This window comes from Mustelus asterias, chromosome 10 (genome assembly GCF_964213995.1).
Source record: "Mustelus asterias chromosome 10, sMusAst1.hap1.1, whole genome shotgun sequence".
In the NCBI taxonomy this organism is placed as follows: domain Eukaryota; kingdom Metazoa; phylum Chordata; class Chondrichthyes; order Carcharhiniformes; family Triakidae; genus Mustelus; species Mustelus asterias.
The window spans coordinates 78807023-78820367 of record NC_135810.1 but is presented as its reverse complement, the minus strand read 5'-3'; the positions used below and the strand labels follow the sequence as shown (position 1 = coordinate 78820367).

General features: G+C 41.4%; 1 protein-coding gene across 1 annotated transcript in view; it reads right to left on the bottom strand.

Moving 5' to 3' along the window:
• The window catches only part of LOC144500054 (coiled-coil domain-containing protein 138-like), a 101609-nt gene that overhangs the window by 64936 nt on the left and 23328 nt on the right, over positions 1-13345 (bottom strand). Inside the window, exon 3 of the mRNA XM_078222816.1 lies at positions 5792-5924. Coding sequence (XP_078078942.1) covers positions 5792-5924 — 133 coding nt within the window. The remainder of the gene's footprint in view (positions 1-5791; positions 5925-13345) is intronic.

Here is a 13345-nt window from a genome sequence, read left to right as displayed (position 1 = left end):
TCTAACTTTCACTTTACTGCTTCTCCTGTTTGTTCTATATCCCCACCTCACCACTCAATTTCTTGCACCCAATTGTAACTCTTTCTATAGGTCACATCCACAGTTACAGCACAAAAAGAGGCCCTTCATCCATCATGTCTGCGCTGGCCATCAGGCAGCTGTCTATTCCAATCCCATTTTCTATCACTTTGTCCATAGATGTGTATGTAATGGCACTTTAAGTGCCCATCTCATTGCTTATCAAATGTTGTTGAGAGTTCCCACCTCTACCACCTTTTCAGGCAGTGATTTCCAGATTCCCACCTCCGTCTGGGTGGAAAAAAAAGGTTTTCCTCAAATCTCCTGCCCCTTAAATCTATCTTATTGACCCCTCCAAGGGGAAAGGTTCTTTCCAATCTACATCCTTCATAATTTCGTACACCTTGAACAGGTCACCCCCAGTCTTCTGTGTTCTAAGGAAAACAACCCCAGCTGAACCAGCTTCTACGTGGCGGCACAGTGGCACAATGGTTAGCACTGCTGCCTCACAGCGCCAGAGGCCTGTGTTCGATTCCTGGCTTGGATCACTGTCTGTGTGGAGTCTGCATGTTCTCCCGTATCTGCATGGGTTTCCTTCAGGTGCTCCAGTTCCCTCTCAATCCAAAAGACGCACTGGTTAGGTGCACTGGCTATGCCACATTCTCCCTCAGTGTACCCAAACAGGTGCCGGAGTGTGGCGACTAGGGGAATTTCACAGTAACTTCATTGCAGTGTTAACGTAAGCCTACTTGTGACACTAAGAAATAAACTAAAATGCTCCAGAGGGAATATCCTGGTGAATCTCCTCTGTATCCTCTTGAGTGCGATCACATCGTAACCTCCCTGCTCTTATATTCTATGCCTTGGCTAATAAAGGCAAGAATCCCATATGTCTTCTTAACCACGTTACCTACCTCCCCTGCTACCTTCAGGGATATATGGACATGCATACCAAGTACACTCTGTCCTCTGTACTTCAAAGCACTCTACTTTTCATTGTCTATTCCCATAACATGTTAGTCCTCCAAAAATGGATCACCTCACACTTCAGGGATAAATTCCATTTGCCACTGTTCTAGCTTGCACGGGGTGACATGGTGTTAATACTCCTAATGCAGCTAAATCAGGAGAACCCAAGCAAGGTCAAATTTAGTTTTCTTGTTTATAAAAAAAATCTTACTGCAAGTTTGTATATTCAACATGCAAAAATCACAAAATCAAATCAAATATATAATCAGATGCTCACTCATATTTATTCTGCTCTTCTTTGGAGATGGAATAGAGTTGGGACCAGATAAAAATGCATGTTTCCAGGACAGTTTAAACAGCAGTGAACATTGCTGCATCCTGCCGCAGAGCTATGGGCAGAAGGTGGAACAGTGGCACTTGGTAAATTGCTCCGACAGACAGCCAGGGCAGACACAACAGGTCAAACGGCTTCCTTCTGTGCTATAACAATTCTATCATTCAGTGAATCTTGATTGTAACTGAGAAATAATGGGTGAGAAATTATTAGCTTTTGAATAGAGCACCATCTAGTGGTTTGAATCAAAACTCCAAAATCAAATCCAATTTAAGTAATGAAATGCAAGCAGTACACAGCACAACCATATCTGCGATCGCCTATTGGTTTGCAATTCTGCAACACTCCCGGCTTTCCTTGGTTATATCTTATAGTTGCTCTGCTTAAAGCAAAGGTGGTATCTGACTTCTTGAAAACAAATGGATGCCTAACTCTTCAGAGCAACCTAATTTTAATCACAAAAGTAAAGTACTGTGGATGCTGTATAAAAGCACAGAATACTGGAAATACTCAGCAGGAGAAGGCAGTATCAGAAAAGAGAAAGAGCCTTCACATTTCAGGATGATAACCTTTTATCAAAACTGGGAAAAGTTAGAAATTAAATAGATTTTAAACCAGTGAAAGAGATTAGAATAACAGAACAAAAGGGATGGTGCGAAATAGGGTGGAAAACAGGAGAGATTAAATGGCAAAAGATTGGGTCAGTGCTAGGCCAAAGTGAGTGCTAATGGGGCAAATAAGGAAACAAAGGATGTGTATAGAAGAGGTGTGAATGGTAGAATGAAGAACAGCTGCCTTGGGGCGGCACTGTAACACAGTGGTTCGTGCCACTGTCTCTCAGCTCCAAGGACCTGGGTTCGATTCTGGCCTCTGGTGTCTGCGTGAAGTTTTCACGTTCTCCATGTCTGCAAGGGTATTCGCCGGATGCTCCGGTTTCCTCCCAGAGTCGAAAGACAAGCAGGTTAGGTGAATTGGGCACAGTAAAGTATAACTGTGTGTGTGTGTGTGTATACGTATGTGTGTGTTGGACTGGCGAACTGTCCTGGGTGTATCCTGCCTAGCAACCAGTGGCTGTCAGGATAGGTTCCAACTTCCAGCAACCCTGAATTGGATTAAGCGGTTAAGTGAAAGTGAAGTAAACAGTTGCCACCCAAAGGCAAAAGCAAGTGTAAAATTGAAACCTACAAAGAGAGAGAAAATAAAATTACTGGCAGATATTGCTAAAGTCAATGTTGGCTATGAAGTGCTGAATCGAAAAATGAGGTGCTGTTATGTTGAGCTTCACTCCCCAAGGACAGATAGATCAGCATGACAGCAAGGTGAGGAGAATTAGGATGACAGCCGGCTGGAAGCTTAGGGTCATGCTTGTGATGCGCAACAAAGCGGTCACTCAATTTATGTTTCGTCTCCCCAGCATGGAGCAGACTGCATTGTGACTAGTGAATACAGTATAGTGATTTGAAAAAAGTACATGTAAATTGCTGTTTCATCTAGAAGGACCGCTTAGGGCCTAGTGAGGAGACAGAAAGTAAAAGGGTAGGTGTTGCATCTCCTGCATGTGCATAGAAGAGTGCCAAGGAAAGATAAGGGGTGCTGAAGAGTGGATAGGGTGTTGCAGATGGAATGGTCCCTTTAGAATGCTAAAAGGATAGGGAAGAGAAGGTGTGTTTGATGGTAGCATCATGCTAAAATTGACAGAAATGGGGGAGGATAATCCATTGAGCACAAAGACTGATGGGATGGAGAGCAAGGACAAGGGAAAGGTTGTCATGGTTCTGATAGGCGGGGAAGGGGTGAGAGCAGAGGTATAGGAAATGAGGTGGATACAATCTTATTTTATTTGCAACAAAATGGTTTTCTGCATCATTGCATTTAGAAGCATAAAAGGTTGTTCATCTAATTCATTGAGACTGCACTCACTCTTGATTAAAGCAATCCAAAATCAATTCCAAACGTTGCCCTCTCCAGTAGCATGTTCTGCCTCACATATTTACTCAATTTTTCCTTCAAAATTTCTACCTCAATTATTCCCTGGAGCAAAACATTTGACATTCCAATAACTCTCTAAAGAAAGCAATAACCCCAAATCTCTCTACTCACTCTCACCAACAATTTTAAATTGATGACCCATTCGTCTGTAACTCCCAGCCAGAGAAAATATTCTTCCCCATTCATCTATTAAAATCCTTTTTCTTATTAAAAAAAAACCACAATCTCATTCTCTGTTCCATCTGATATAAATCCAGTACCTGAAGCCTTTCCTTAGAACTTGTTGAGCATGTGTATGGTTTGCTAAGACTTCATTTTAAGATATTTTTGCCTATACAATTACATTTAAATACCAAGCTTAAAAAGTTAACTAACTCAGCTTTAACTTGGCCACCTTTTAAAACTCAGCAGGCATGCCAGATTAGCTAGGAAAATTGCCTGCATTTTTGAAAACAATGCCAGCAAAAACAGACTTTTTCATAAGCCAAACAAAGTTTTGAGAACAACCACAGCTGCAAAACCTGCTTTTGCAGACAGAGAGTGTCTGCGAAGGACACTCACGACAGCGAGAGAAGAATTAACATATATTGTAGTCACAGTTCTATGTTGTTAGTTCAGTCCAGAGTCTATTTTGAGTGTTGCTTTAATCAATACAGGATTGGCAAAAGCCAGTATCTGTCTCTCTCTCCAATCTTTTTGCTTTCTGTAATGTTTTGATTTTAAGTTTTGTGTAATAAAAGAAATTCAACTCTACGCCAGTGCCATCTTCGTCTATTCAATGGAATGAATGGACCCTACAGAACTACAATTTCCAACTCCCATCATCATCCTGATGAATCTACCTGTGTGCAATTTATGGCCTTCAAAACCCCACTGCTCCCTATCTACAGCCAAGTAAACAATTATTATTGTTTCATTGAACATACCATATGCTCCTAACAGCAAATTCCAAAATTCTGTTGACCTTTATAATGGTATGGACAACCTTGAACTCTTGGTTCTTTGTTCAGCCTCTCTGCATCTTTTCTTGGTCCCTACCACAAACTCTATCCACTGGTTACCCATTTCTCTCCTTGTAACCATCCGAGCCTAAACCTGACTGTTCACAACCTTGCTGTCATATTTGACCCAGAGATGAGTTTCTTACCATATATCTAGACAAGATATTTCCACCTCCATAACATCAACTGACCTTGTCTCAGTTCATCTGCTGCTAAAATGTTCATTTATGTCTTTGTTACCTTCAGACTTGACTATTTCAATGCACTGCTGGTTGGCTTCCCACATCCTACCCTCTGTAAAGTTGACGTCATCAAACCCCCTCTTCTGCTTACTTCAAGTCCCATGCATCACTCATGTGTTTGCTGACCTACACTGGTTCCCAATTAAGTAACACCTCAATATTAAAATTCAGACCCTTGTTTTCAAATCCCATCTCTCTCTGCAATCTCCTCCAGACCTTCCAAGGTATTTGCGCTCAACTAAATCTGACCTTGTAAGCATCCCCACTTTTAGTTACTTCACCATTAATGATCAATTGCCCAGGCCCTAAGCTCCAGAATTTCCTCCCTAAATCTCCCCATCTGTCTTGCTTCCCTCCTTTACGACGCTCCTTAAAAGCTACCTCTTTAAACAAGCTTTTGGTATCTGCCCTAATATCATGGTATGGGGCTCAGTGTCAAATTTCTTTGGGAAGATTAACGGTCATTTTATTATGTTTAATGCACATTATTGTTGCATTGCCCTTCTATTTCTTCAGTTCCCAAAATGCATTACTTCAAACTTGTTAAAATTAAAATCTTTTTCACATCTGTCTTTCCCAAAAAGCCTCTATCTTCCTTGTTTTTTAAATCTTTCCTCAATCTTCATCAAATCCCCTAATGTGTCAAAGTAAGCTGAGAGATTGCCAAGCTGAAACCTTGGTTCTGTTTCTCCTCTCTATAGATGCTGCCTGACCTGAATATATCCAAGCATTTTCTGCGTTTATTTCAGATTTCCAGCATCAGCAGTATTTTTCTTGTATTGTGAGATTCTATTGTTAAGCTCACATCTAAATCACTTCAATAAACTTTGACTAACCCATGTTTTCTACATGCTTACCAACCTTTCCTCAATTTATAATCTCTAACATATTGCCTGGAAGTGATATTACAGTAACTGATTTCCAGATATCAATTTACTTTTTCCCCATTTCACTGCAACCACCGAGTCTAAACTGTACCCTTTCATTAATAGTATAGATCTTCTTTTTAAGTGACCATTACTTAGTTTGGTATACACCGAGCAATATGATTTGTCCTCAATTCACATTGCTAAGCATGTTACTGCACACCTTTCTTTACAGTTTCAATATCATTCATGGTTACTGCTGAATACAAGGGAAAATTATTTAAAAATTAATGGTATTGTCGGAAAAAGAGAATTATGATGCAGAAATCTATTCCTGAAGTATATCACAACTTTATAAATCTCCATCCTTACCATGCAAAGTTATGTTTTGCCTTGCATAGATTATGCAACATTCTGGTATAGTGCTTTCTCTCACTGTACGTCAGATCAGATATAGGCGACTTCATGGGAGAAGGTTTCTTTCCTGATGATGTACCCAGAGTGGCTAATAGTGAGGACAAAGCAAGTTTTGGATTACTTAGAATGCATGATCACACATCAAATACCAAAAGCTATGACTAAGCATCCTAGTTAAAAAAATGACAAGCATCAGGTTGTTGATTTACATTTGACAGCAATCACTTGCAAATAACTGTCACAATTGAAGTCTATCAAATGATTGTGGAAAAAAGTTGTGCATATGGATATGCTTTTGAGGGAGGAAAAACAGAACTTAAGAAATAATACCACTGTTGACATGAGGAAAACGAAATACAAACACTTTTTATCTCCAAAGTAATTTTTTAAAATTCAGCTTTGGAATGCTAGACATACAGATATCTAATGCAGCAACTCTTACCACAGGTTTTGTGGCAGAGCTGATCTTGCGTGTGGATCTGGTCATATGATTCAAATTCCATTAAACAGGCCACAATGAATATTTCGGCTATGTGTAACAAGGCTTGCTCATTTCATTTACTTCAAAGAACAAACTGCTTCATCACCAAGATTAAATTTGCAATATTGATTCCTTGATGTGAAAGAACTTGCTTGTTCCATTGTATGACAGACAGATAAAATGATTATATCAGTCCAAAACATCTGTTCACCATTGTCAATTGTATATATCTGTGACTGTTAGTTAAACTTGTTTGAGAGTCTCCATGTTAAAAGGGCAAAAAATTGATAGTTTTGGCATTTTAAGAACTTAAAGTACGATCATGAAATTGGACAAAATTCTTCTGACATCCAAGACTGGCTCAGAAATAAATGTTCAGTTTTCACTCTTTTGAGCATATTGCAAGTAGGATGCAGTATGTTTTATAAAATGAAAATGACAAAATTCAACATGCAAAAACCTGGAATATAGTGGTCAGAAATTTGCACGTAAAGTTTGGGTGCACCTTCGACCCGGAAGCATATAATAAAACAAATACACGAGAAGATGTCAGGCATGCATCCCAACATAATCAAGCCCTCACGTGATATTTTGGTCAGCAGGCACAAACACATGGGAGTCGGAAGCATGCCTGCCAACAATCAAGAAGCCAATTTAAACATCCCAGTCAATTGCTTTTATGTGGTCCGTCTGCTTTTGTGGTTGGCGGGTGGACCAATTGGCCAGGCGGCCTTTATGTTTTAGCTGCAATCTCGATCCAGGACAGCATGAAATTAAGGGCTCAAATAAAATTAATAAAATGGTGTCTGGGGACTGACTTGTGGCAGAGTTTTTCTACTGTTTTTAAAAAAAAATAGATCCGCATGCAGCTCGCTCACATAGCAGCTGTCCCCGAGGGAGCACTGGAACTCCAGCACATACCCTCCCTTTTCTCATTACCTGTCCTCTTCCTGTTCTCCCCGGCAGCACTCAGCCTTTCACAGTACGCGTTTCCACGCTGGATGGCCATAAATTGACAATCTACAGCATAATGTTGCATTAACTATTCCAACAATTCCATTTTAACTTACCACCACCTTTTCAAGGGCAACTAGGGATGGGATACAAGCACTGGCCTTGCCAGCGATGCCCACATCCCAGGAAAAATATCTTGAAAATTAACATGATCTCAGACGCCAGTAAAAACAAAAAACAGCAATAAAGTTTGTATATTGAAGTGTTTTTAAAGTACTTAGTAAAATATTTTATATACTCATGTAGGTTTCAATCAAAATCTCCAAATTCCATAGTGACACAGACTCAGTGAAGCCCTTCTCCCCTCCACCTCCCACATATGCATTGTAATCAGAACCAATGTATTCTCACACTTGCTTTTTTTCCCCCAAATCCCCTTCTTCCCAATTTATTTACTAAGCAGCCTGGTCTTTCCAGCCTTACAGCAACACTGAGCTATTCTGAAGGCTTCACAAGCCCCTTCCTGCATGGCCACCGTGGCCAGGAACTGGTGCCGATCCACTATAATCAGCCAAGACTGGGGCTAGTCTGCATCCTTTCCAGCAAAAACAGCAGAGCGGCAATGCTGATTGGCTGTTGCGGGGAAAAGTTGCATAGGCGCAATCACTGCTTCCAGAAAGTGGACCTTCGGAAGACATCCTCTGTGTTCAAGTGAAGGCCAGCATCTAGCAAGGGCAGTAGAGCAGCGACGCTGATTGGCTGTTGTGGGAAAAATTTGCATAGGTGCAGTCACTGCTTCCAGAAAGTGGTTTGTGGAGGAGCTGTTGTAAAGGGACAGAAAGAACTTCTGGACAGAAAAACCTGAAAAAGGATGCTGTGACCTGATCGACAGGTAGGAAATATGTGCTAAATTTGAAAAAGAGCAAAACTGCAAAACTAAAAAAAAAACTAATTAAATTAATTAGCTAAGTGGAGATGGCTGGGCAGATGATGTGCTGCAGTTGTATGATGTGGGAGCTGGCGGATCCCATTGAGAGCTGCAGTGACCACATCTGCAGCAAGTGTTGGTTGCTCAAAGAACTTCGGCTCAGAATTGATGAGCTGGACTCCGAGCTTCAGACGCTGTGACACATCTGGGAGGGGGAGTGTTACCTGGACACTTTGTTTCAGAAGGCGGTCACATCCAGTAGGTTAGGTACCTCTAATTTCGGTCAGTGGTCAGGGACAGCAGGGCGTGACTGCAAATGAGGCAGGTAGGGGGATCTTGAATTCAGGAACGGAGGAGCCTCAGCTCTTGACCTTGTCCAACAGGTATGAGGTACTTGTTCCCTATGTGGATGAGGAAAAGGGTTATAGGGAGGATGAGCTAGCCGACCACTGCATCGTGGTACAGGAGGCCATTCGAGACGGGGGAGCAAAAAAAAACAAGTGGTAGTTGTAGGGGATCCTATAATTAGGGGGATTGATAGCATCCTTTGTAAACCAGATCGCAAGTCCCGCATAGTATGTTGCCTGCCCGGTCCCAGGGTGAGGGACATCTCTGACCGGCTTGAAAGGATATTGGAGTGGGAGGGGGAGGATCCAGATGTAGTGGTCCACATTGGGACAAACAGCATAGGCAAGACTAGGAAAGAGGACCTGTTTGGGGACTATCAAGCGCTAGGAACAACTAAATTTAAGATCAGGTCCTCAAGGGACTTGTAATCTCTGGATTACTACCCAAGTCACGTGCAAATTGGCATAGGGTTGAGAGAATTAGGGAAGTTAACACACGGCTAAAGGAGTGGTGCAGAAAAGAGGGGTTCCATTTCATGGGGCATTGGCGTCAGTATTGGAACAGGAGGGGTTTGTACGTTGGGACAGTTTTCACCTGAACCGATCCAGGGCCAGTGTTCTAGCGAAACGGATAAATAGGGTGGTCACAAGGACTTTAAACTAGCAAGTTGGAGAGGAAGGGAAGAGTAAAACTACGGGAAATATAATGGTTAATAGAAAGCAAAGCAGCAGGTTAGCTAGTGGGGAGAAGGTTCCAACTACATCGAAAAATCAGGAAAAAGTTCAAAGAAGGAGAACTCAGGAGATGTTATTAATGGAGATGCTAGGATTCAAAAAGGAAAAAACAAGCACAAGAGCACTTTATCTGAACGCTCGTAGCATTCGAAACAAGGTAAATGAGTTGATGGCACAAATCATCGTGAATGAATATGACTTGGTGGCCATTAGAGACATGGTGCAGGATGGTCACAACTGGGAGTTAAATATCCAGGGGTATCAGACTATTTGGAAGGACAGACATGAAGGTAAGAGAGGTGGTATAGCTTTGATATTTAAGGATGACATCAGGGCAGAGAGATGATATAGGTTCTATGGAAAAAAGGTTGAATCCATTTGGGTGGAAATTAGAAATAGCAAGGAGAAAAGGTCACTTATGGGCATAGTCTATAGGCCACCAAACAATAACATCACGGTGGGGCGAGAAATAAACAAAGAAATAACTGATGTAAAAATGGTACAGCAATTATCATGAGGGATTGGTCAAACCAGCCTTGAGGAGGAGTTCATAGAACGTTTCCGCGATAGCTTCCTTGAACAGTACGTAATGGAACCTATGAGGGAGCAAGCTATCCTAGATCTGGTCCAATGTAACGAGACAGGAATAATTAATGATCTTACAGTTAGGGACCCTCTCGGAAGAAGCGATCACAGTATGGTTGAATTTAAAATACAGATGGAGCGTGAGAACAAAGAAAATTACAGCACAGGAACAGGCCCTTCGGGCCCTCCAAGCCTGCACCGACCATGCTGCCCAACTTAACTAATACCCCCTACCCTTCCAGGGAATAGATCCCTCTATTCCCATCCTATTCATGTACTTGTCAAGACGCCTCTTAAAAATCATTACCATATCCGCTTCCACTACCTCCCCCGGCAACAAGTTCCAGGCACCCACTACTCTCTGTATAAAAGATCTGCCTCGTACATCTCCTTTAAACTTTGCCCCTTAAACCTATGCCCCCTAGTAATTGATTCTTCCACCCTGGGAAAAAGCTTCTGACTATCTTCTGTCCATGCCTCTCAATCTTGTAGACTTCTATCAGGTCTCCCCTCAACCTCCATCGCTCCATTGAGAACAAACCAAGTTTCTCCAACCTCTCCTTATAGCTAATGCCCTCCATACCAGGCAACATCCTGGTAAATCTTTTCTGTACCCTCTCCAAAGCCTCCACATCCTTCTGGTAGTGTGGCGACCAGAATTGAACACTATATTCCAAGTGCGGCCTAACTAAGGTTCCATAAAGCTGCAACATGACTTGCCAATTTTTAAACGCAATACCCCGGCTGATGAAGGCAAGCATGCCGGATGCCTTCTTGACCATCTTCTCCACCTGCATTGCCACTTTCAGTGACCTGTGTACCTGTACACCCAGGTCCCTTTGCCTATCAATACTCCTAAGGGTTCTGCCATTTACTATATATTTCCTATCTGTATTAGACCCAAGAAGGTCTATTGGAAGGTAAAATCCAATGCCAGTGTCTTGTGCTTAAACAATGGACTGCAATGGGATGAGGGAGGAGTTGGCTAAGGTAGACTGGAAGAAAAAAACTTTATGGTGGGACAATTGAGGAACAGTGGAGGGCTTTCAAAGCAAATTTCCATAGTGCTCAGCAAAAGTATATATCAGTGATAAGGAAGGACGGTAGAAAAAGGGATAATTAGCCATGGATATCTAAGGAAATAAAGAAGGGGATCAAATTGAAAGAAAACACATACAAAATAGCAAAGATTAGTGGCAACTAGAGGATTGGGAAATCTTTAAAGGTCAACAGAAAGCCACGAAAAAAGCTATAAAGAAAAGAAAGATAGATTATGAGAGTAAACTAGCTCAGAATATAAAAACATAGCAACAGTTTCCACAAATATATAAACAAAAAAAGAGAGGCTAAAGTAAACATTGGTCCTTTAGAGGATGAGAAGGGGAATTTAATAACTGGAAATGAGGAAATGGTCGGGGCATTGAACAGGTATTTTTTGTCGGTCTTCACAGTGGAAGACACAAATAACGTCAAAAATTGATGACAAGAAGCCTATGGCAGATGAGGACCTAGAAACTATGATCACAAAAGGAGTCGTGCTGGGCAAGCTAATGGGGCTAAAAGGTAGACAAGTCTCCTGGCCCTGATGGAATGCATCCCAGGGTACTAAAAGAGATGGCGGGGGAAATAGAAAATGCACTAGTGGTAATTTACCAAAATTTGCTGAACTCTGGGGTGGTTCCCTCAGATTGGAGAACAGCAAATGTGACGCCACTGTTTAAAAAAAGGAGGTAGACAAAAGGCGGGTAACTATAGGCTGGTTAGCTTAACTTCTGTAGTAGGGAAAATGCTTGAATCTATCAAGGAAGAAATAGCGAGACATCTGGATAGAAACTGTTCCATTGGGAAAAGCAGCATGGGTTCATGAAGGCAGATCATGTTTGACTAGTTTGGTGGAATTCTTTGAAACATTACATGCACAGTGGACAATGGGGAACCTATGGATGTGGTGTATCTGGATTTCCAGAAGGCATTTGACAAGCTGCCGCACTAAAGACTGCTACATAAGATAAAGGTGCATGGTGTTACGGGTAATGTATTAGCGTGGATAGAGGATTGGTTAACTAACAGAAAGCAAAGAGTAGGGGTAAATGGATGTTTTTCTGGTTGGCGATCAGAACTGACTAGTGGTGTGCCTCAGGGATCAGTGTTGGGACCACAATTGTTTATGATTTACATAGATGATTTGGAGTTGGGGACCAAGTGTAGTGTCAAAATTCCAGATGACATGAAGATGAGTAGCAGAACAAAGTGTGCAGAGGATGCTGAAAGTCTGCAAAGGGATATAGATAGTCTAAGTGAGTGGGCAAGGGTCTGACAAATGGAGTACAATGTTGATAAATGTGAGGTCATCCAAGAAGGCAAATGGAACTTTGTCCTTCATTGGTAGAGGGATGGAGTTTAAAAACAGGGAGGTTATGTTGCAGCTGTATAAGGTGCTGGTGAGGCCACACCTGGAGTACTGTGTACAGTTTTGGTCTCCTTACTTGAGAAAGGATATACTGGCACCAGAGGGGGTACAGAGGAGATTCACTAGGTTGATTCCGGAGTTGAGAGAGTTGGCTTATGAGGAGAGACTGAGTAGATTGGGGCTATACTCATTGGAATTTAGAAGAATGAGGAGAGATCTTATAGAAACATAAGATTATGAAGGGAATAGATAAGATAGAAGCAGGGAAGTTATTTCCACTGGCAGGTGAAACTAGAATTAGGGGGCATGGCCTCAAAATAAGGGGGAGCAGATTTAGGACCGAGTTGAGGAGGAACTTCTTCACTCGAAGGGTTGTGAATCTGTGGAATTCCCTGCCCAGTGAAATAGTTGAGGCTACCTCATTTAATGTTTTTAAGGCAAGGATAGATAATTCCTTTACTGTTCAAAAATCTAAGGGTTATGGTAAGCGGGCGGGTAAGCCGAGTACACGAGAAGATCAGCCATGATCTTATTGAATGACAGAGCAGGCTCGAGGGGCCAGATGACCTACTCCTGCTCCTAGTTCTTATGTTCTGGATAACTAGTTGCACTGTGTCAAAGTCAATTTCAACTATTTTGTAAGAACTTTCATTCCAACTTGATTCAATGAAGAACTCGCAGCATAAACATAAAATATAACATTCTTAATTAGCAGCAGGGACAAGCTGTCAACATGATTTTAAGAATACTAATTAATCTAAAGGTTGTTCTGCGCCTATTTCCTAAAAGTACTTTGATGAATGAATAAAATTTTACAATAAAGGCATCTTTGATTCTCAATATGCTCATGTTGCACTGTTCAAGAAAGATTCTTACATCGAGTTTTTTTTTGCAATGGACGAGTATTGTAACAGCTTGCATTTTAAAGCTAATTACAGTACAACATCTCATTAAACAAAGAAATGCTTTCTTAAACGCATCGAAGGATTTTATATAAACATCTCATTCTATTTTAAATTGACAAATCAATAAACACACTGTAGGATCTATTTCAGTAACTTAGGGAATT